This window comes from Octopus sinensis, linkage group LG5, assembly GCF_006345805.1.
Source record: "Octopus sinensis linkage group LG5, ASM634580v1, whole genome shotgun sequence".
NCBI classification, from domain to species: domain Eukaryota; kingdom Metazoa; phylum Mollusca; class Cephalopoda; order Octopoda; family Octopodidae; genus Octopus; species Octopus sinensis.
Window position 1 is genome coordinate 24,302,371 of NC_043001.1, and position 21,859 is coordinate 24,324,229.

The window sequence follows — 21,859 nt, forward strand, 5'->3', positions numbered from 1 at the left end:
TATGTGTGTGTGTATATATATATATATATATATCTATATATATAAAGGCAAGCAGTGTTAGCAGTTTAAATAACCAACTAAGGGATAAAATATCCGTATATACTATCGGTATCAGTTATCTGTGTTATCTCTGGGCATGGGTATGCTGGCACACTATGCTCAGAGAGTACAGGTAACAACAGAATAAACAAAAGTTTATCAGGAATCAAATTTAAATAATTAGAAAATGGAGAAAACTTTAGATCAACAAATCAATTGGACCTCATCTCTAGCTTATTATTATTTAATACAAAGCATGACATAGCATAACATTTATGTTACATAACAAATCTTACAGCCGTTTCTGCTTCCGATGTCAGTCAGTGCTGACAAAAGAATTGCAAAGATAATATTCTTCATCTTCATTGGATATTTGAACTAGAATTTTGAAGCTTCATCAGAGTGAATATAAAAGCGATCAAAAAATAAACAAAATGAAGAGGGAATACAAAAGAAAACATGGCCTAGAGAAGAAGCCTGGAGGCCTGATAAATTAAAATCATACAATCTTCCATCATAGGGCTTCGAAGTCAGTTGGCTAATTTATTAAGGCCTCCAGGGTTCTTCTCTAGGCCATGTTTTCTTTCGTATTCCCTCTTCATTTTGTTTATTTTTTTTATGCTTTTGTATGCTTTTGTATTCACTCATATATATATATATATATATATACATATACACACACACACACATATATACACACACATACATATACACATATATGTATATACAAACACACATATACACATATATGTATGATATACTTATATTATATATATATATACACACACACACACACATATATAATATATTTATATATATAAATATATACACACACACACGCACACAGACATATATAATATATTTATATTATATATATATATTATATATATATATATATATTTGGTAAATAATAGCAGAAATATCGTAATATATTCAATGTTTGCTACAATAATGATGGTACCCCAGCATGGCCACAGACTTTGGGATGAAACGCGAAAAAGTAAAAAAAAATAATGTAAAAAGTATACATTGCATACAAGTGTGTGTGTGTGTGTGTGTGTGTGAGAGAGAGAGAGAGAGAGAGGAGAGAGAGAGAGAGAGAGAGGGGGAGAGAGAGAGAGAGAGATAATAATTATTCCTCTGCGTTATTGAATCAAACGTCAAATGTATATATGTATACATAAACATTCATTCACACACACGTTCATTCATCCATATATATGTGTGTGTATACTTCCTCAGCCATTTACCCATGCTTTCATCGATGTGAAATTCAGGGAGGAAATTTCGGATATTTGCATATAGAAGAAATTGTTTATACCGCTGGATAGTCTTGTTTCTATAACGCTCATCCTCACACATTCAATAGAACAGTACAACTTGTCAGTTAGCCAATGTAAGAAGCAGAGTTATTCCCCTTAGTCCATGGGCATTGCGATGGGTACAGACATTTTTCTATAACTTGTTATATACAAAATCACTTAATAATTTTGTCTATTCCGGTTCTTCACCCTGTGCTGCACTGTGTTATCCGTCGCCATTCATTTTTAGACTTATAATTATTAATTTGCAGCATAAACATACACCCACAAATCCATAAAGAAAGTGTGTAGTTAATTGAATTCATCCCAGTATGTGTCGTTTTAACACAAAGATTTCCTTGAAGATTGCCTATCAACAAAGGCATTCCAGCCATGACCATACAGTGTATACTATATATATATATATATATCTGTGCAGGTGGCACATAAAAAGCACCATTTATTTGAGCATGGCTGTTGCCAGTGCTGCCTGACTGGCCCTTGTGCCGGTGGCACGTAAAAGCACCTACTACACTCTCAGAGTGGTTGGCGTTAGGAAGGGCATCCAGCTGTAGAAACTCTGCCAGATCAAGATTGGAGCCTGGTGCAGCCATCTTGTTCGCCAGACCTCAGTCAAATCGTCCAACCCATGCTAGCATGGAAAGTGGACGTTAAATGATGATGATGTGTATATATATATGTTTAATAAGGTGGCGAGCTAGCAGACACGTTAGTGTGCCGGGCAAAATGCTTAGCGGTATTTCGTCTGCCGTTATGTTCTGAGTTCAAACTCCGCCAAGGTTGACTTTGCCTTTCATCCATTTGGGGTCGATAAATAAAGTACCATTTTCACACTGGAGTCGATGTAATCGACTTAATCCCTTTGTCTGTCCTTGTTTGTCCCCTCTATGTTTAGCCCCTTGTGGGCAATAAAGAAATATATATATGTATATTTATATTGGCTATACATCATCCCAACTACATCGCCCAGCATGTCTTTTAATTTTTAAAACAGTAGGTTTTGTTTTGAAGGGGATTTGGTTTCAGTTTCGAGCAGGTTTCAAGACCACTTATCGGTTTCCTTGTTGAGTTCACTCACTGGCATCGATTTTGTCAAAGCCAACAAGTGTGGCTGTGCGATTAAGAAGCTTGCTTCTCAGCCGTGTGGTCTCAATTCGGTCTCCCTGCATGGTACCTAGGGTGAAAGTATTTTTCCTAGCTGTAGAAACTCTGCCAGATCACATTGGAGTCTGGTGCAGCCATCTTGTTTGCCAGGTCGACTTTGCCCTTCATCCCTTTGGCGTCAAATCGTCCAACCCATGCTAGCATGGAAAGCGGACGTTAAACGATGATGATGATGATGCCCTGATCTAAACAAAGCCTTGTGAATGAAATGGAAACTGAAAGAAGATCACTGTGTGCATGTGCATATGTTTTTGTATGTGTGTGTCTGTGTGTGTGTGATATATGTTTGTGCATAGCCTTGTTTTGACCTCATGTGATCTTGCTCATTTCCAATCTTCCATGAGAAAAATGTATAGTCATGGGAAATATTGCCTTGCTTGAAAACAGGTGAGGGTTGGTGATAGGAAGAGCATCCAGGCATAGAAAGTCTGCTTCAGCAAATTCCATCCAACTCCATGCGAGCATAGAAAAGTGGACACTAAACGAGCGATGGTAATGAACATTGACATGAAGGTGGAACGATGATATACTTTGATATTAGTAACAAGAGTAGTAAAATCTGAAATTGTAAAGTTTCGAATCATTAATTGCAACACCATTTAGTCACTGCAGCTCTGCCTACCAATAATACAAGCAAGAGTCCTGCTGACAATATCAGAACACACAGCACTCAAAATTTGTTATATTTCATTCTGATTCTTTTATTAATTCTTTGATTGCTTTTACTCAGTAAACTGTGGCCATGCTGTGGCACCGCTTTGAAGGGTTTTTATTGATTATATCAACGTCAGTATTTATTTGTGCCTGGTGCTTTCATTCTATCGATTTCTATTATTGAACCAATTATTTGTTATATGTAGACACAGGTATAGCTGTTGGCAAGAGAAAATGAAAAAAATAAGTACAGGTGTCAAGCTGTTTGATGAAACCTTCAATGTGGTGCCACTGCATGGTTGCAATCTAATGATAGAAACAAGTAAAAAGCTGTAAGGCAGAAGATGTCTCATCTCGAATCTGTCATATTTCCTCCACTTGTCACCTCTGTTATTATGCAGGTGTGGCTGTGTGGTAAGGAGTTTGCTTCCCAACCACATAGTTCCAGGTTCAGTTCCACTGTGTGACATCTTGGGCAAGTGTCTTCTACTATAGCCTTGGGCCAACCAAAGCCTTGTGAGTGGGTTTGGTGGAGAGAAACTGAAAGGTGGTGAGCTGGCAGAAACGTTAGCATGCCGAGCGAAATGCTTAGAGGTATCTCATCTGCCATTACATTCTGAGTTCAAATTCTGCCGAGGTCGACTTTACCTTTCATCCTTTCGGGGTCGATAAATTAAGTACCAGTTACGCACTGGGGTTGATGTAATTGACTTAATCCCTTTCTCTATCCTTGTTTGTCCCCTCTGTGTTTAGCCTCTTGTGGGTAGTAAAGAAATAGGTATTTCGTCTGCCATTAGGTTCTGAGTTCAAATTCTGCCGAGGTTGACTTTAACTTTCATCCTTTCGGGGTCGATAAATTAAGTACCAGTTACGCATTGGGGTTGATGTAATTGACTTAATCCCTTTCTCTATCCTTGTTTGTCCCCTCTGTGTTTAGCCTCTTGTGGGTAGTAAAGAAATAGGTATTTAGTCTGCCATTAGGTTCTGAGTTCAAATTCTGCCAAGGTTGACTTTAACTTTCATCCTTTCGGGGTCGATAAATTAAGTACCAGTTATGCACTGGGGTTGATGTAATTGACTTAATCCCTTTCTCTATCCTTGTTTGTCCCCTCTGTGTTTAGCCTCTTGTGGGTAGTAAAGAAATAGGTATTTAGTCTGCCATTAGGTTCTGAGTTCAAATTCCACCGAGGTCGACTTTGCCTTTCATCCTTTCGGGGTCGATAAATTAAGTACCAGTTACACACTGGGGTTGATGTAATCGACTTAATCCCTTTGTCTGTCCTTATTTGTCCCCTCTATGTTTAGCTCCTTGTGGGCAACAAAGAAATAGGAAACTGAAAGAAGCCTGTCATAGACCCATGGTGATATGCTGTATTTGAGAAGAAGATCTGTCAAGTCAAGTGAAATCATATGCGTGGGAAATACTGGTGTCATGCAGCTGGCACCTGTGCCAGTGGCCTGTGAAGGCACTCATTACGTTCTTGTAGTGGTTGGCGTTAGAAAGAAAATCCAGCTGTAGAAACCATGTCAAATCAGATAGGAGCCTTGTGCAGTACCTCAGCTTATCAGCCCTGGTCAAACCCGTCCAACCCATGCCAGCATGGACAATGAACGTTAACTGATGGTGATGATGATGATGATGATATATATGTATGTATGTGTGTGTGTGGTCCAACCCATGCCTGCATGGAAAGCGGACGTTAAATGATGATGTATATCTATGTATGTGTGTCTTCATGTCTGTGTTTGTCCCCCACCAATGCTTGACAACTGGTGTTGGTTTGTTTAAATCCCTATAACTTCGTGGTTCAGCAAAAAGACCGATAGAGTAAGCACCAGGTTTAGAAAAACGTACTGGGGTCAATTTGTCCGACTAAAAACTCTTCAAGACGGTACCCCAGCATGGCCACAGTCTAATTGCCGGCATCAGTTGTTAGTTGTCGGAGCACTGCATCCTTCAAAACTTCCATGCTTCCTGAGATTCGCCAACACTACACCTGATTTTCTCCCCTCCATACACATGCAAGCATGTATCTGACTCATACATTGTTCACTTTCCAGACATTTGTACATTACTGCATATACTTTATATGCACTTTCTGACAAGTTGTGGTGCACCTGAGCACTGTATACAATAATTTCATTATTATTATTATTATTATAATTACTGAAACAAGTAAACGATATCATATATTTTCTCTCAGTGTTTGTTATCCAATATAATCTAATCTATTAACTTTTATCTTATAACAGACCACCAATTGATAGTCCGACTTCCATTTTTGCTGCTTGGGAAACACTATTTCAAGAAACTGAGAATGACGCACAGGTTTGTATGCTTTTAAAACATTGTCTTTCCTTTAAAAGTTTACAATTTCAAATGTTACAGCTTCAAATATAATACAGTTCTATGTTTAAAAGATGAGGAATTATGTACATTATGTACATTATTTACATTCAATGGATATTTGTCCTCACCTTGCTTGTTGTTAACACAATGTTTTGGCTGATATACCCTCCAGCCTTCATCAGGTGTCTTGGAGAAGTTTCACACCTGGTTCTCAATCCTAAGGTATTTTTCAATGTTATCATTATTCAGGTCACTGCCTGGAATCAAACTTGGAATCTTGGGGTTAGTAGCCCAATCTCTTAACCACTACACCATATGCCCATGGGCATATGATGTGAGTATATTTCTCTCTGTGTGTCTGATGAGATGGAGTAAATTTTACATATTATAAATCTAATCTTTTTCTATCTTTCCTTTATACTGGTTCCCATATGCTACTCATATCTGCACTCATTCAGCTTAGGAGGTTGTTGTGTCCTAGTATATGTGCTGCTGCTTTTAGTTTTCATATTTTCCAGCGTTCTCAGTCTATTATTTTAACTTCATCCCACAGGGGAGGTGGTCTCCATTTTTCCATACATGATCAGCTATACCCGATTTATCAATATCCCCTCGTGTCACAGCTTTGTGATGTTCATCTACCCTTATTTTGAGGGGGCGGCATTTTTTGCCTTTCTGTAACCTACCACAGCTGCATGGGATGGCGTACACACAGTCTTTGGTCAAATTCTCTTCTAATGATGGTTTTACTTGAAGGAGATATTTGCAAAGTGTTATATTACTCCTGAATACTGTCCTGATGTCATATGGGTTGCATATCTTTTGTATCTTTTCAGAGAGACCTTTCACATAGGGTAGACAGACTGTGGACAGTTTATTGGTTTCATCCTCTCTTTTCTTCATAATTGGAGTAGATAGTCTGTTTTTATTTCTGCATAATGGTTCAAATATAATATTCATAGTTCAAAATACAGTGGATTCATTTTTGGACACAAATTACTGCTGACAGTTTTGTAGGTATCAAGTATTTTAGTAGCGAAGGCACATGGCCTAGTGGTTAGAGCAGCGGACTCATGGTCGAGGGATCGTGGGTTCGAATCTCAAGCCGGGCGATGTGTGTGTTTATGAGTGAAACACCTAAACTCCACACGGCTCCGGCAGAAGGTAATGGCGAACATCTGCTGACTCTTTCGCCACAGCTTTCTTTCACTCTTTCCTCCTGCATCTTGGAGCTCACCTGCGACGGACTGGCATCCCATCCAGGGGTGTGAGCACCTATACGCTGAGGAAACCGAGAAACTGGCCCTTTGAGCCAGGCATGGCTCGAGAAGGAACAAACAACAAGTATTTTAGTACAGCCACTTTGGCCCCGCCTATTTGGCACTGTTGATTCAACGCTAACTTATTTGACATCAGATGATTTAATATTTCTCTTATTCTCTCCCTCTCTCCCTCTCTGTCTGTCTGTCTATTTCTTCCTACTCACACTCTCTGTTTATGTGTGTGGCTATATTTCTATCTATGTGTCTGAGGAGAGGGAGATGTTTATATCCTTTGTGTTCAATTAATAAATTGTAATCTCTCTCTCTTTCTATCTCTTTCTATATAGTTCTGTGCATGGGTGTATGTGTGTGTTTGCGTGCGGGTCATGTGTTTGTGTGTGTGTTTGTGTGTTGTGTGTGTGTTTGTGTGTATGTGTGTGTGCATGTGCACACGTGTATGCATTTGTGTGTGTGTGCATGTGTTTGTGTGTGCTTGTGTGTGTGTGTGTGTGTGCATGTGCACACGTGTGTGCATTTGTGTGTGTGTGCATGAGTGTGTGTTTGTGTGTTGTGTGTTTGTGTTTGTGTGTGTGTGCATGTGTGTGTATGTGTGCATTTGTGTGTGCATGAGTGTGTGTTTGTGTGTTGTGTGTGTGTGTTTGTGTGTGTGTGTGTGTGTGTGCATGTGTGTGTATGTGTGTGTTTGTGTGTCGATGCACACACGTGTGTGCATCTGTTTGTATGTGCATGTGTGCGTGTGTGCGTGTGTGTGTGTGTGCATGTGTGTGTGTGTGTGTGCATGTGTGTGTGCATGTGTGTGTGCATATGTGTGTGTGCATCTGTTTGTGTGTGTGTGTGTACATGTGTGTGTGTGAGAAGGTTTCCAGTGCCAAAAAGTATTGTTGCCAAAAGCAGATTAGACATCCAGTCAGCTGCATCAAATCATCACCTTCCAAACAGCTGCACCCAGTTTGTCTCACTTCAACTTTTCATTACTATTTCACATCAACCGGTGAATGTGGCTTTCATTGTTGGTTACAGGTTGGCAACATTCTAATCAAAGGTTCACTGTGCTTATGATGGCAACAGTGCAGGTCAAACAAAGCAAATACTACATGGTATTTTAGCTTGAAAGGCGAGATGGCAGAAACGTTAGCACGCCAGGCGAAATGCTTTGTGCTATTTCGTCTGCCGCTATGTTGTGAGTTCAAATTCCACCGAGGTCGACTTTGCCTTTCATCCTTTCGGAGTCGATTAAATAAGTACCAGTTATGCACTGGGGTCGATATAATTGACTTAATCCCTTTGTCTGTCCTTGTTTGTCTCCTCTGTGTTTAGCCCCTTGTGGGTAGTAAAGAAATAGGTATTTTGTCTGCCACAATGTTGTGAGTTCAAATTCTGCCAAGGTTGATTTTGCCTTTCATCCTTTCGGGGTCGATTAAATAAGTACCAGTTATGCACTGGGGTCGATATAATCGACCTAATCGGTTTGTCTGTCCTTGTTTGTCCTCTCTGTGTTTAGCCCCTTGTGGGCAGTAAAGAAATAGGTATTTTAGCTTGAAAGCCTCTATTTATTTCCTTATTAAAGATTATAAAGTTTGTTGAAAGACATCGGTGAAATATATATTTATATTCATGATTTAGCATCATTTGTAAGAGAGTAAGGCCTGGTAACAAGCATCATGCTTTCATTTACTGTTTTAGGTGCTTATGTAGCTAGAGGACATAGACACAATTACATCCCTCCTATGCTTGACTTAGGGGAACACCACAAATGTAACAGTGGCAGGGAGAGGTTGCTGTACAAGCACTTGGATTATACTAAGTTTCGGCTGAGTAAGCTGGAGCAATGTGAAATTATGCGCCTTCTTCAAGAAAATAGAAGGTTGTCCCAAAAGTTCGTAGAAAGTCTTGGAAAATAATGGTCTTTATTTTGAGGAATAATTTTTGTTGTTTTTGTTAGTACTTGGCGAGTAAAAATTCAATTTTCGCAAGTGTTTACGAACTTTTGGGACAACCTAATAATATGCCACCAGGACCAGGACCAGGAACCAAACCCATGATTTTGTGATTGTGAATCCAGCACTCTAACCATTAGGTCACATGACATAATTATTTAAGTGGCTAACCAGCTTCCATGCCAGTGGCACATAAAAGGCACCATTCGAGTGTGATCGTTGCCAGGTTCGCCTTACTGGCACTTGTACCCCATGCTAGTAGGGTGCTAAGAGCACCATCTGAGCATGATTGTTGCCAGAGTGGCTAACTGGCTTCTGTGCCAGTGGCATGTAGGAGGCACCATTCAAGCGGGATTGTTACCAGCATCACCTTACTAGCACCTGTGCCGTTGGCATGTGTAAAAGCATTCGAGCGAAGCCGTTGCCAGTACAGCCTGACTGGCCTTCATGCTGGTGGCGCATAAAAGCACCCACTATACCCTCAGAGTGGTTGGCATTAGGAAGGGCATCCAGCTATAGAAACTCTGCCAGATCAGACTGGAGCCTGGTGCAGCCATCTGGTTCACCAGCCCACAGTCAAACCATCCAACCCATGCTAGCATGGAAAGCAGACGTTAAACAACGATGATGATGATGATATACATGTATGTATGTAAAACTTACTTGGAAAAGGATGCTAGCATGGAAAGCAGACATTAAACGATGACGATGACGACGACTTTAAAATTCAGTTGGTAGAATGTTAAGGCAGCTTTGGGAAAACTGGCAGTAAAACCCAATACTGTCGCCAGAGTCATACATAATGGCTTCATGAACTGAATGCATTTTGCAAGCCACAGTTTGAGCATTGTTGGTCAGTGTTTTACCAAAGTGATAATTCTTGTCATACCTCTATATAATGTCTTAGACAATGCAGTCTCTTCTTAAATCTGATTCTTTTCTTTAGTTTTGAATTGCATGAAACGGCTGAAGAGCTTACATCTTTGCTGGTTGATGATAGTAAAAATAGTACATCTTCATAAAGAAATAAGATTGTGTGTGTGTTGCCTCTATGAGGCAGTGGGGTAGTACCTAGAGTTTATTTATTTATTCATTACTTCCACCAAACTGGTAATGAAGGATGAGTGAATCAAGTAATGTGGTTAATATTCCGTTTGACTCTCATGTAGCAAGATGATAGAAATGTTATAATAATAATAAAGAATTTATTGTATACAGTGCTCAGGTGCACCACAACTTGTCAAAAGTGCATATAAAGCATATGCAGTAATGTGCAAATGTCTGGAAAGCGAACAGTGTATGAGTCAGATACATGCTTGCGTGTGTATGGAGGGGAGAAAATCAGTTATAGTGTTGGCGAATCTCAGGAAGCATGGAAGTTTTGAAGGAAGCAGTGCTTCAACAACTAACAAGTGATGCCGGCAGTCTGTGCCAAGCAAAATTCTTAGCAGCATTTCATCTGTCTTTAAGTTCTGAGTTCAAACACCACTTTGCCTTTCATTCTTTTTTAAGGCTTATAAACCTCCATTGATGTCTTATATCAGCTCTGTACGGATTGAATAATACAATTCTATATTTCTGTGATGAATTTCTATTATGTACACTGTCTGACTAATGTAAATAGAGTATGTCATATAAATTCCACATTTCACAAATATAGAATTGTAGAAATCAAAACATTTTACTATAAAATCATCCCTCTTATCTCCCATTCAAATAACCAGCAGAACTCTTAAGCTGTCAGCACTCAGAAAGGAAAAAGAAAAGAAAATGTATTGTTAATTAGAGTCCAGAAAATTTGTACTAATTTTTTCTTTCTAAAATGGATTGTTGCTTCTCAAAGTACAGTACAATATCATATTTTAGTACATTTTATTTATTTATGCGCCCTTTTCAAGCCTAGTCAGGCTCATAGCCCTGGTTTCCAGCTGGACGGGATGCCAGTCCATTGCAGCGTTGCTCAAGAAACAGGAAGAGAGAGTGAGAGAAAGTTGGGTCGAAAGAGTACAACAGGGGTCACCACCACCCCCTGCCAGACCCTCGTGGAGCTTTAGGTATTTTCACTCAATAAACACACACAACACCTGGTCTAGGAATTGAAACCGCGATCCTCCAACCATGAGTCCGCTGCCCTAACCACTGGGCCATTTTAGTGCATTTACAGAACCTATATTTCATAAGGTTATTAAAACTTGTTCTTTACTCAAATTATATTTATTTCTAATTTTGTCATTTCTTTTTTACTCAGAGTATTAATGATAACACTGATGTATATAAAGAGTTTTAATGAATTTTGTAAGGTGTTACATAATGAGTTACGTTGAGTTAAAAAGTGATGATCAAATATCCGGAAAATTCGATTATCCGGCAACCCTTCTTTCCAGTGGTTTTGGATGAGAGAGTTTACTGTAATATAATAGAGAATGCCCTCCATCATGGATTTGCCATATTCTGAACCCAAGAGAATATCCTCCATCAGGCATTTGCCATATTCTGAACGCCTTACTTCCCTGGGCATGGACACATTGAAACTCCAACGTCTGGCAGCTGACTTGGCAGACACCCATAAAATTATTAACCATCTTACAAACTATAACTCTGAGCGCCTTTTCAAACTCCACCTGTCTAACACCTGTGGACATGTTTACAAAGTTAGAAAACAGCACAGCTCCCATGACTTTCGGAAACATTTTTTTTACGTTAAGAGTTGCTGAAGCATGGAACAAACCCCCGGCATCAGTTGTTAGTTGTCGGAGCACTGCATCCTTCAAAACCTCCATACTTCCTGAGATTCACCAACACCACACCTGATTTTCTCCCCTCCATACACACGCAGAAATGTATCTGACTCATACATTGTTTGCTTTCCAGACATTTGTACATTAATGCATATGCTTTATATGCACTTTTGACACGTTGTGGTGCACCCGAGCACTGTATACAATAATTTCATTATTATTATTATTATAAAGCCTGAACGGATACTGGATGTTTTTGGAGGTATTGACAGGGGAATCTGGTGCAACACGTGCAGCGCCAATTATGAAATTTTAATCATAGATTTTTTGGCATCGGCCAACACCCAAAGGTATTGGCCTGTGGAAAAATTTTGTACAGTTTCGTAACGAACAGTCGACCGAGACAATGCTGTATCTCTGAACAAGAACAAGAACTCTATAAGCAAACGATACTACTAAAGGGAGACAACTTTTACGTATCTTAATATAATTTTTGCTTACACAGAACTTATTCTGGCTGAGAAACAAGATTAAAAAATTCCGTTGATAAAATTTAATGAAATCAGTGTTTCTGATATTGTAAATTCAATTACGCATAATTAAATCAGTTACATTCGTTTTTTGCAAATACACAGATTTTCTGGAAAAAATAAAATCAACACATATATGGCATTACAAAAAATTCAATTTGAAATTATATAATTGATAAAATATCTTTGTTTTCCCATTCAAACAGGTAAAGGTGTGAATAAACTTAATTAATGTTAAAAGTGTGTAATTTGACAAAATGTGATTGAATTGTATAGTTAGACAGAGATTAATCTAACAAGCACTTATATTGATACAGACAACTGCCATTTACAGTAAAATTAAAACAATTCTTCCAAAGTGAGCATTTTGTCTACATATATGTTTGTATGCTTGTGTTTGTGATAAGAACTTTGAGATCTTTTCGGTTTGAACGGCAGTTTTTTCTAGCAGTGTCATATGAAATTGTCACCCATAATTATAACCCTAGTATCGATCTATTGCATTTCAATCTGTTTTAGGGTTAGGGGGAAGGGTATCTTTTTATCTTCACAAATGTAAATAAACCCAATCTGTTTCTTAAACGACGGACATATTCATACGGCACAGAATGTTTTTTACCTCGATAGACGTCATTGATTGGTTGAAATTGCAGAAACTGAAGAAAAACAACAACAAATATCTTACAAACTATAGAATTTTCTCAATAAAGCCAAGAGAAAAAGATGTTTTATAAACACATTCTACCAGTATACGAAGTTTAAAAGTGTTTAGTTACGTGGAAATTATTTTAAAAAACTGCTGTTCAAACCGAAAAGATCTGAACTTTGACACAGGAGTAATTCTTTGGCTGAATTATTAAGTTTCAATATCCTGTTGGTCATCATCATCATCATCATCGTTTAACGTCCATTTTCCATGCTGGCATGGGTTGGACGGTTTGATTGGGGTCTGGGAAGCCAGGAGGCTACACCAAGCTCCAATCTTATCTGGCAAGGTTTCTACAGCTGGATGCCCTTCCTAACTCCAACCACTCCAAGAGTGCAGTGGGTTCTCTTTACGTGCCACCGGCACAGGGGCCAGAGGGGCCTGGCAACAACCACAATTAGTTGCTGTCTTTTATGTGCCACTGGCATGGAAGCCAGTCAAGGTAGCACTGGCATTGGCCACGTTTGAATGGTGCTTTTTACATGCCACCGGTACGAGGATCACACTACAATTTCTATTTGATTTTGATGTAAATGACTCAATAGGTCTCCTCAAGCACTCCATGTTGCCCTATGATCCAAGGTACTCTTGAGTGGAGTGGTTATGCAACACTGGTGTAGGTTACAGCTGTGAACTCACTTTATTTGCCGGAAAAGCTGTTTATTGTAATCAGTTTTAGCTGAATCATCATCATCATCATCATTAAACGTCTGCTTTCCATGCTAGCATGGGTTGGACGTATGACTGAGGGCTGGCGAAGCAGATGGCTGCACCAGGCTTCAATCTTGATCTGGCAGAGTTTCTACAGCTGGATGCCCTTCCTAATGCCAACCACTCCGAGAGTGTAGTGGGTGCTTTTACGTGCCACTGGCACGGGGCCAGTCAGGCGGTACTGGCAACGACCTTGCTCGAATCTTTTACACATGCCACTGGCGTGGGTGCCAGTAAGGCGATGCTGATAACAATCCCGCTCGAATGGTGTTTTTATGTGCCACCAGCATGGAGGCCAGATAGCCACTGGCAACGATCACACTCAGATGGTGCTCTTAATATCCTACTAGCACGGAGCTTAGTTTTTGATATCAATAACTAGCTGATAACATTAAGCAAGGAATATAATCTCTCTCTCTCTATTCATATGCCATAGTAATAAATTAGATAATGTTAAAAGTGATGAGCTGGCAGAAATGTTACTGAGCCAGACAAAATGCTATGTTTACCGATGTTTCTTTCAGTTCCGTACATTCTGAGTTCAAAAGACACTGAGGTCCACTTTGCCTTTCATCATTTCGGAGTCAATAAGTACCAGTCAAGTGCTGGGGTGAATGTAGCTGACAAACTCCTTCCTGTTAGATAGATGGCTTCAAAGGCAGTGAGCTGGCAGAAACGTTAGCGCGTCGGGCGAAATGCATAGCGGTATTTTGTCTGCCACTACGTTGTGAGTTCAAATTTCGCCGAGGTCTACTTTGCCTTTCATCCTTTTGGAGTCGATTAAATAAGTACCAGTTATATATAGTCTGGGGTCGATATAATCGACTTAATCCGTTTGTCTGTCCTTGTTTGTCCCCTCTATGTTTAGCCCCTTGCGGGTAGTAAAGAAATAGGTATTTCATCTGCCGCTACGTTCTGTGTTCAAATTCCGCCGAGGTTGACTTTGCCTTTCATCCTTTTGGGGTCGATTAAATAAGTACCAGTTACACACTGAGGTCGATATAATCGACTTAATCCGTTTGTCTGTCCTTGTTTGTCCCCTCTGTGTTTAGTCCCTTGTGGGTAGTAAAGAAATAAGATAGCTGGCTAGTAGTAACATGGAACAGTCACTTTGATGCAGTGACTGACTTCACATGATCAGTTCTTGAGATTTTACAACTAAATAACTAATAATTAAAATAAAAATTAGAGTTGTAAGATAAGTCTGTATGATAAAATATGAAACAAATTTGAAGAGCCTAGAAAAATCACATGCTTGCATAGACGCAGGAGTGGCTGTATGGTAAGTAGCTTGCTAACCAACCACATGGTTCCGGGTTCAGTCCCACTGCGTGGCACCTTGGGCAAGTGTCTTCTACTATAGCCTCAGGCTGACCAAGGCCTTGTGTGTGGATTTGGTAGACGGAAACTGAAAGAAGCCAGTCGTATATATGTATATATATATATAAGTATATGTGTGTGTGTTTGTGTGTCTGTGTTTGTCCCCCTAGCATTGCTTGACAACCGATGCTGGTGTGTTTACGTCCCCGTCACTTAGCGGTTCGGCAAAAGAGACCGATAGAATAAGTACTGGGCTTACAAAGAATAAGTCCCGGGGTCAATTTGCTCAACTAAAGGCGGTGCTCCAGCATGCCCGCAGTCAAATAACTGAAACAAGTAAAAGAGTAAAAGAGTATGTATGTACTTATGTATGTATGTATGTATGTATGTATGTATGTATGTATATATATATGAATTCTTCTGTTTTTATCTGAATTCATCCTCTGAGAAGGAGCTGGTTTCAAACAAAGATACAAAACTCCATCATGAGAATCATCATCATCGTTTAACATCCACTTTCCATGCTAGCATGAGTTGAATGATTTGACTGAGGACTGGCGAACCAGATGGCTGCACCATGCTCCAATCTTGATCTGGCAGAGTTTCTACAACTGGATACCCTTCCTAACGCCAACCACTCCGAGAGTGTAGTGGGTGCTTTTACGTACCACCGGCACGAGGGCCAGTCAGGTGGTATTGGCAACATCCACGAAAAAAATCAAGTTTTTTTTTTTTACATGTCACCTGCACACCGGCACAAGTGCCAGTAAGGTGACGCTGGTAACGATCATGCTCGAATGGTGCTTTTTAGAATGTACATAAATAAACAACATCACATTTTAAACTTGAGAGATTGGATTTCTAATGAGCAAATTTGGTGGTTGATTTATTTTTCTGAAAACCTTATTTTATCCAGATTGCCACTTATGCATTTACTAACAAAACCAAGTGCACCAATTATTATCAGTCAAATCATCATCATCATTTAACGTCCGTTTTTCCATGCTAGCATGGGTTGGACGGTTTGACCGGGGTCTGGTAGGCCATGGAGGCTGCACCAAGCTCTAGTCTGATTTGGCAGTGTTTCTACAGCTGGATGCCCTTCCTAATGCCAACCACTCTGTGAGTGTAGTGAGTGTTTTTTACGTGCCACCTGCACAGGGGCCAGCGCAGGCTGGCAAACGGCCACGATCGGTTGGTGCTTTTATGTGTCACCGACACGGACGCCAGTCGGGCGGCGCTAGTATCTGCGACGTTCGGACGGTGCTTTTTGCGTGTCATGAATTTATAATCCAGTTATAGGAGCTGGAAGCTTGTATGTATGTCATTGTTCAGTTTTATTTCAAGATTTCTTGCCAATATTGAATAAGCCAGTTTCTAATGTATATCCAAGTCTCCTTCATTGGAACTTCAACAACATCAACAGGGTGTTTGTGCATGTTTGTGTGTATGTCTGCAATGTTTGGAGTCAGTGTATGGACAGATTTTTATTTTCTATTTAATGTATGTATGCCATTATTCAGTGTTGTTTCAAGTTTTCTTGCCAACGGAGAAAGAGCCGGTTTCTAACTGAGATCCAAGGCTCCTTCATTGGAATTTCAACATCAACAACACAGTATGTTTGTATGTATGTATGTATGTATGTGTGTGTGTGTGTGTGTGTGTATGTATGTGTATGTATGTGTGTGTGTGTGTGTGTGTGTGTATGTGTGTGTGTGTGTGTGTGTGTGTGTGTGTGTGTGTGTGTGTATGGTGCAGATTTTTATGTTTTGTTTGATGTATTTCTTCTAATGCATATGCCTGCATATCTAGACATGCTCATATATACTTAAATGATAAACTAAGTATGTATATATATGCATGCATGCATTTATGTATGTACGTATGTATATATATATATATGTAGGTAGGTAGGTTTGTATGTATATATGTAGGTATGTATGTATGTAGGTATCTGTATGAAGGCATCTGTATGTAGGTATCTGTATATATGTATGTATGTATCTGTATGTATGTAGGTATGTATGTATGTAGGTATGTATGTATCTATGTATCTATGTACGTATATATGTATCTATGTACATATATATGTATATGTATGTATGTATGTATGTATGTATGTATCTTTCTATGTACTTACGTATGTATGTATTCTTCAACATTACTTAAGTTCTTTGTACTGTTCAAAGCTGGCCATAAACAAAACAACAAAGCATTTTTATTTTGTTTGAGTCAAGACAGTTTCAAGATTTTGTGATCATGTGTGAAAGTCAGTGTGTGCATAAATATAAGAGTAGACATACCTACACTTATGAAGTGGCTATTCATGTCTTTTTAACACCCAAGTGTATGCATTTGATTACATTTTACGGATGTCTATGAGAGTGTGTGTTTATGAGTGAAACACCTAAGCTCCATGCGGCTCCGGCAGAAGGTAATGGCAAACTTCTGCTGACTCTTTTGCCACAACTTTCTCTCACTCTTTCCTCCTGCATCTTGGAGCTCACCTGCGACGGACCGGCGTCCCGTCCAGGTGGGGAACCTATATGCCAAGGAAACCAGGAAACCGGCCCTTATGAGCCAGGCATGGCTTGAGAAGGAACAAACAATACAAGAGTGTATGCTGTATACACATGTGTAATTATGTGCATGTATTCTCATTTCAATAAACTCAAAATTGGTAAAACTCTTTGAAATGTTTCACACATTTTTACTGCTCTGCTAATTTATTTGAGGCAGTATTTTATGGCCTGATGCCCTTTCTGTCCTCAACCCCCACCAGTTTTTCAAATAAGGGTTGTTTGGTCTTTTTTTATAATTCCACTCTTTGCTACACAGCAGAAGTATAAGGGCCGCTGAAGGAATTGTTCACTGACAGGATTTAGAGGGTTCAAGTTGTGTGGATATTTTGCAGTTTTTGTGTGTGTGTGTGTGTGTGTGTGTGTGTGTGGTGTTGTCGGTCTGTCTGTTTGTCCTTCTCACTCTCTCTATTATTCTGTCACTCTCTATCTTTATATCTCCTTTTCTGTGTCTTTCTCTCTTACTCTCTCTTCCCCTCCATCACTCTCCTTTTATTAAAAATAATAATAATAATAATAATAATAACAACAATAACAACAACAATAATAATCCCTCACTCCCTGCAACTGCACGCCATTCACCCCCTTTCCTTCCACCTTCTCTCCCTCCGTCCATACCTCTCTCCCTCCAACCCCTCTCCATTCACCCCCTCTCCCACCATCTCTCTCTCCCTTCAACCCCTCTCTCCTCATTTCCCTCTCTTTTCCATACCCATCTCTCTCACACACTCTCCCCCTCACACCACTCTCTCTATCTTTATGTATTTATCAACTAAATATATTCGTATAAATCATGATGATGATGATGAATCACTCTTTAACAATTAAATATATTCTATTTTTTGACAGGCTCATCTTGACGTTGCTAGTTTACTTATCAAGAATGTGTATAAACCCTTGGAAGAAATTGCTACCCATAAAACAAGCCAGGCACAAAAACTCTACCAATTTCGAGACGTGTTTGAAGATCTTATTAAGCGTTCGGAAGATCATTTAATGGACGTAAGATGACACTGTTGTTTCATCAAATTTTATTATTCAAATAAACCACACTTACAATTTAATTGCATTTTAAATAACTGTTATTTCCCAATTTGGTGACCACATTATTTAGAACAGGGGCTCTCAACCATTTTTGTATCTATGGACCCTTTTGATTATTGTATTATTCTGGTAAACCCCCATAGGTATTTGATGTTTTAAAACTAGTTTTATAGAAACTTCTTTCAAAATTCCTTTTTTTTTTCACATTAATTTTTTCATACATTAATTTGAGACAAAATAATAGGTGTAGAAGTGGCTGTGTGGTAAGTAGCTTGCTTACCAACCACATGGTTCCGGGTTCAGTCCCACTGCATGGCACCTTGGGCAAGTGTCTTCTACTATAGCCTCGGGCTGACCAAAGCCTTGTGAGTGGATTTGGTAGACAGAAACTGAAAGAAGCCCATCGTATATACATATATATGTGTGTGTGTATGTGTGTGTATATATTTGTGTGTCTGTGTTTCTCTCCCCAACATCGCTTGACAACCGATGCTGGTGTGTTTACATCCTTGTAACTTAGTGGTTCAGCAAAAGAGACCAAAGAATAAGTCCTGGGGTCGATTTGCTTGACTAAAGGTGGTGCTCCAGCATGGCCACAGTCAAATGACTTAAACAAGTAAAAGAGGACCTCTGGGCTGTCACTTAATCTACAAGATATAGAAGTTAAATTTCCCTCAGTTTATATATAACCATCTTAAATAAATAAATGACACAGGTGGAATTTTAACATTGATAGTACAATCAGGGCCAACCAAGGGCTAAACAACAGCAGCAGCTATGTTCAATTCAAGCCAATGAGGGAACCTCTATATGGTCACTTGATCTGCAAGAAAAAACATGTAAATTTCCCTCAATTTATATGTGACAATCTTAAATAAAGGATGGACAATCATAGGTGAAATGACTCTTATCATTCATAGGTTCAATCAGAAGCTCCCTAGGGCTAAACACCAACAATAGCTATGTTCTATTGAAGCCAATGTGGGAACCTCTGTGTGACTGTTCGATCTGCAAGAAAAAATAGCTACTTTTCTCTCAATTTAAATGCCATAATCTTAAATAAAAGACAATCATAAGTGGAATGCGTCCTATCATTGATAAGTTCAGTCAGAGGTACCCTAGGGCTAAACTACAATGTAGGAACCTCTGTGTGACGGTTTGATCTGCAAGAAAAAATAGCCACATTTCCCTCAATTTATATAAATAAATAAATGCGCCCTTTTAAAGCCTAGCCAGGCTCATGGGCCCAGTTTCCCAGTTTCTATGGCGTATGTGCTCCCCAGCTGGACGGGACGCCAGTCCATCGCAGCGTTACTCATTTTTGCCAGCTGAGTGGACTGGAGAAATATGAGATGAAGCGTTTTGCTCAAGAACATAACGCGTCGCCCAGTCTAGGAATCGAAACCACAATTGTACGATCGTGGTGCTGACACCCTAACCACTAAGCCAAGTGCCTCCACTCAATGTATATGCCACAATCTTAAATAAAAGACAATCACAAGTGGAATACCTCCTATCATTGATGGGTTCAGTCAGAGGTACCCTAGGGCTAAACTACAATAGCTATGTTCTATTCAGGCCAATGTGGGAACCTCTGTGTGATTGTTTGATCTGCAAGAAAAAATAGCCACTTTTCCCTCAATTTATATGCCACAACCTTAAATAAAAGACAACTATAAGTGAAATGCCTCCTATCATTGATAAGTTCAGGCAGAGGTACCCTAGAGCTAAACTACAATAGCTATGTTCTATTCAAGCCAATGTAGAAGACTCTATGTAGTTGTTTGATCTGCTAGAAATAGCTGCTAAATTTCCCTCAATTTATATGTGACCATCTGAAATAAAGACAGGACAATCACAGGTGGAATGCCTTCTCTCATTAATAGGTACAATCAAAGGCATCCTAAAGCTACAACAACAACAGCAACAACAACCTATTTCCTGACTCCTTCTGCTGGTAGTTTGCCACCCCCTTAACCACTGAGCCAGCTGCATTGCAAATGGAGTCTATACAATTTTCTATTTATATACCTAAACTATATTCATAGACATTTATACATATCAATTACAAAAATATTAGAGTATTTATAAACAGCTAATTAAAAACATGACTATATTTAATTAGAATATTTAATTACGATATTTTTATCAACTTCCGTTCTAATGTTCCTAATTTTTATCTATTATAACTACATATACTAATTTGTATTACATCTGGAAGTGATTTCTCTCTATATAAAGAAAATAGTCTTCAAAAATTTTGGTGATAGAAAGTTTGCCAATATATTTACTTATAAGTAAATAAGGGGCTTGGGGGAAGAAGTATGGCTGTGTGGTAAGAGGTTTGCTTCTCAGCCATATGGCTCTGGGTTCAGTCTCAGTGTGTGGCACCTTGGGCAAGTGTCTTCTACTAGTAAAGCCTTGTGAGTGGATTTGGTTGATGGGAACTGAAAGGAACCTGTCCTATATATATATATATATATATATATATATAATATGAGGGAATATTATTTCAAACTTACAGGGAAAAATTCAATTTAGAAATACTAAATCAAATTTCACAAAATATAATATATATAAAACTGTAGTTGTGTGAGTGTCTGTCCCCTTCGATTTAGATTCCTAACTACTCCCACATTTTGCGGTGCAGTTTAACCAAATTCGGGTATCTTATAGTCGTGATTCATATCGAGCCCATCGGAGTATTAGCGCGCGTCTACGATTTTAAAAATAATTTAACATCATTTTTTATTCCATTTTAATGCATAATTTTTCGCGTATTGATGGCGGCGGAGTTGGCGTCCATGGTCACACCTGCACCTGTTTGCTTCTCCCCCTTCTTCCCTCCCTCGTGAAGCTGTGGGGAAGGGAGTGTAAGGAAATCAATGTCGTAAAGCGTTGTCAAGGAGACCAGCGTTCTTTTTGAACAACGACTTCATGGCTTCAAGACACCGAAACAGAAATGGCTAAGAAAGCCCGAATTGGCATCTATAAGGGAAGTAACTCTCTAAAAATGCTTATATAGTTATTTCCCTTACAAACCCGAGCAATGCCGGGCGATACTGCTAGTATATATATAAATTAGAAAAAAACACCTTTTATCAATTCAATAATGAAAAATTAAATTATACCATTTAGAAAAATTACATATTATAGAAAGATTAAATATAAGATTAAACATAATGATTAAATAATGTGCAAAATAATAAATAAATAATAAATATATACGTTTTATTTATTATTTTGCACATAACTTAATCATTGTTATATTTTTGTCAGTGCGGAATTTTGTCAGTGAACAGGTCACAGTCTCAAAGTGATGAAAATATTTTGACAAATTAAATTTAAATGTTGAAGTGAATCTAACGGATTTTGTGTGTTTCTTAAATGGCTTATAAACACCTTCCATGCTGCAATTGTTTTCGTTCCAGCACACAATGTCAGATCAGGTCACTTGCTATGCAAGTACATCATAATTCTTC

The 21,859-nt window shown here is 39.0% G+C and overlaps 1 protein-coding gene across 1 annotated transcript in view; it reads left to right on the plus strand.

The window, feature by feature from the left end:
• Window positions 1-21,859, plus strand: part of LOC115211754 — a 749,350-nt gene that overhangs the window by 12,861 nt on the left and 714,630 nt on the right. Inside the window, exons 4-5 of the mRNA XM_036503111.1 lie at window positions 5,433-5,508; window positions 18,183-18,335. Coding sequence (XP_036359004.1) covers window positions 5,433-5,508; window positions 18,183-18,335 — 229 coding nt within the window. The remainder of the gene's footprint in view (window positions 1-5,432; window positions 5,509-18,182; window positions 18,336-21,859) is intronic.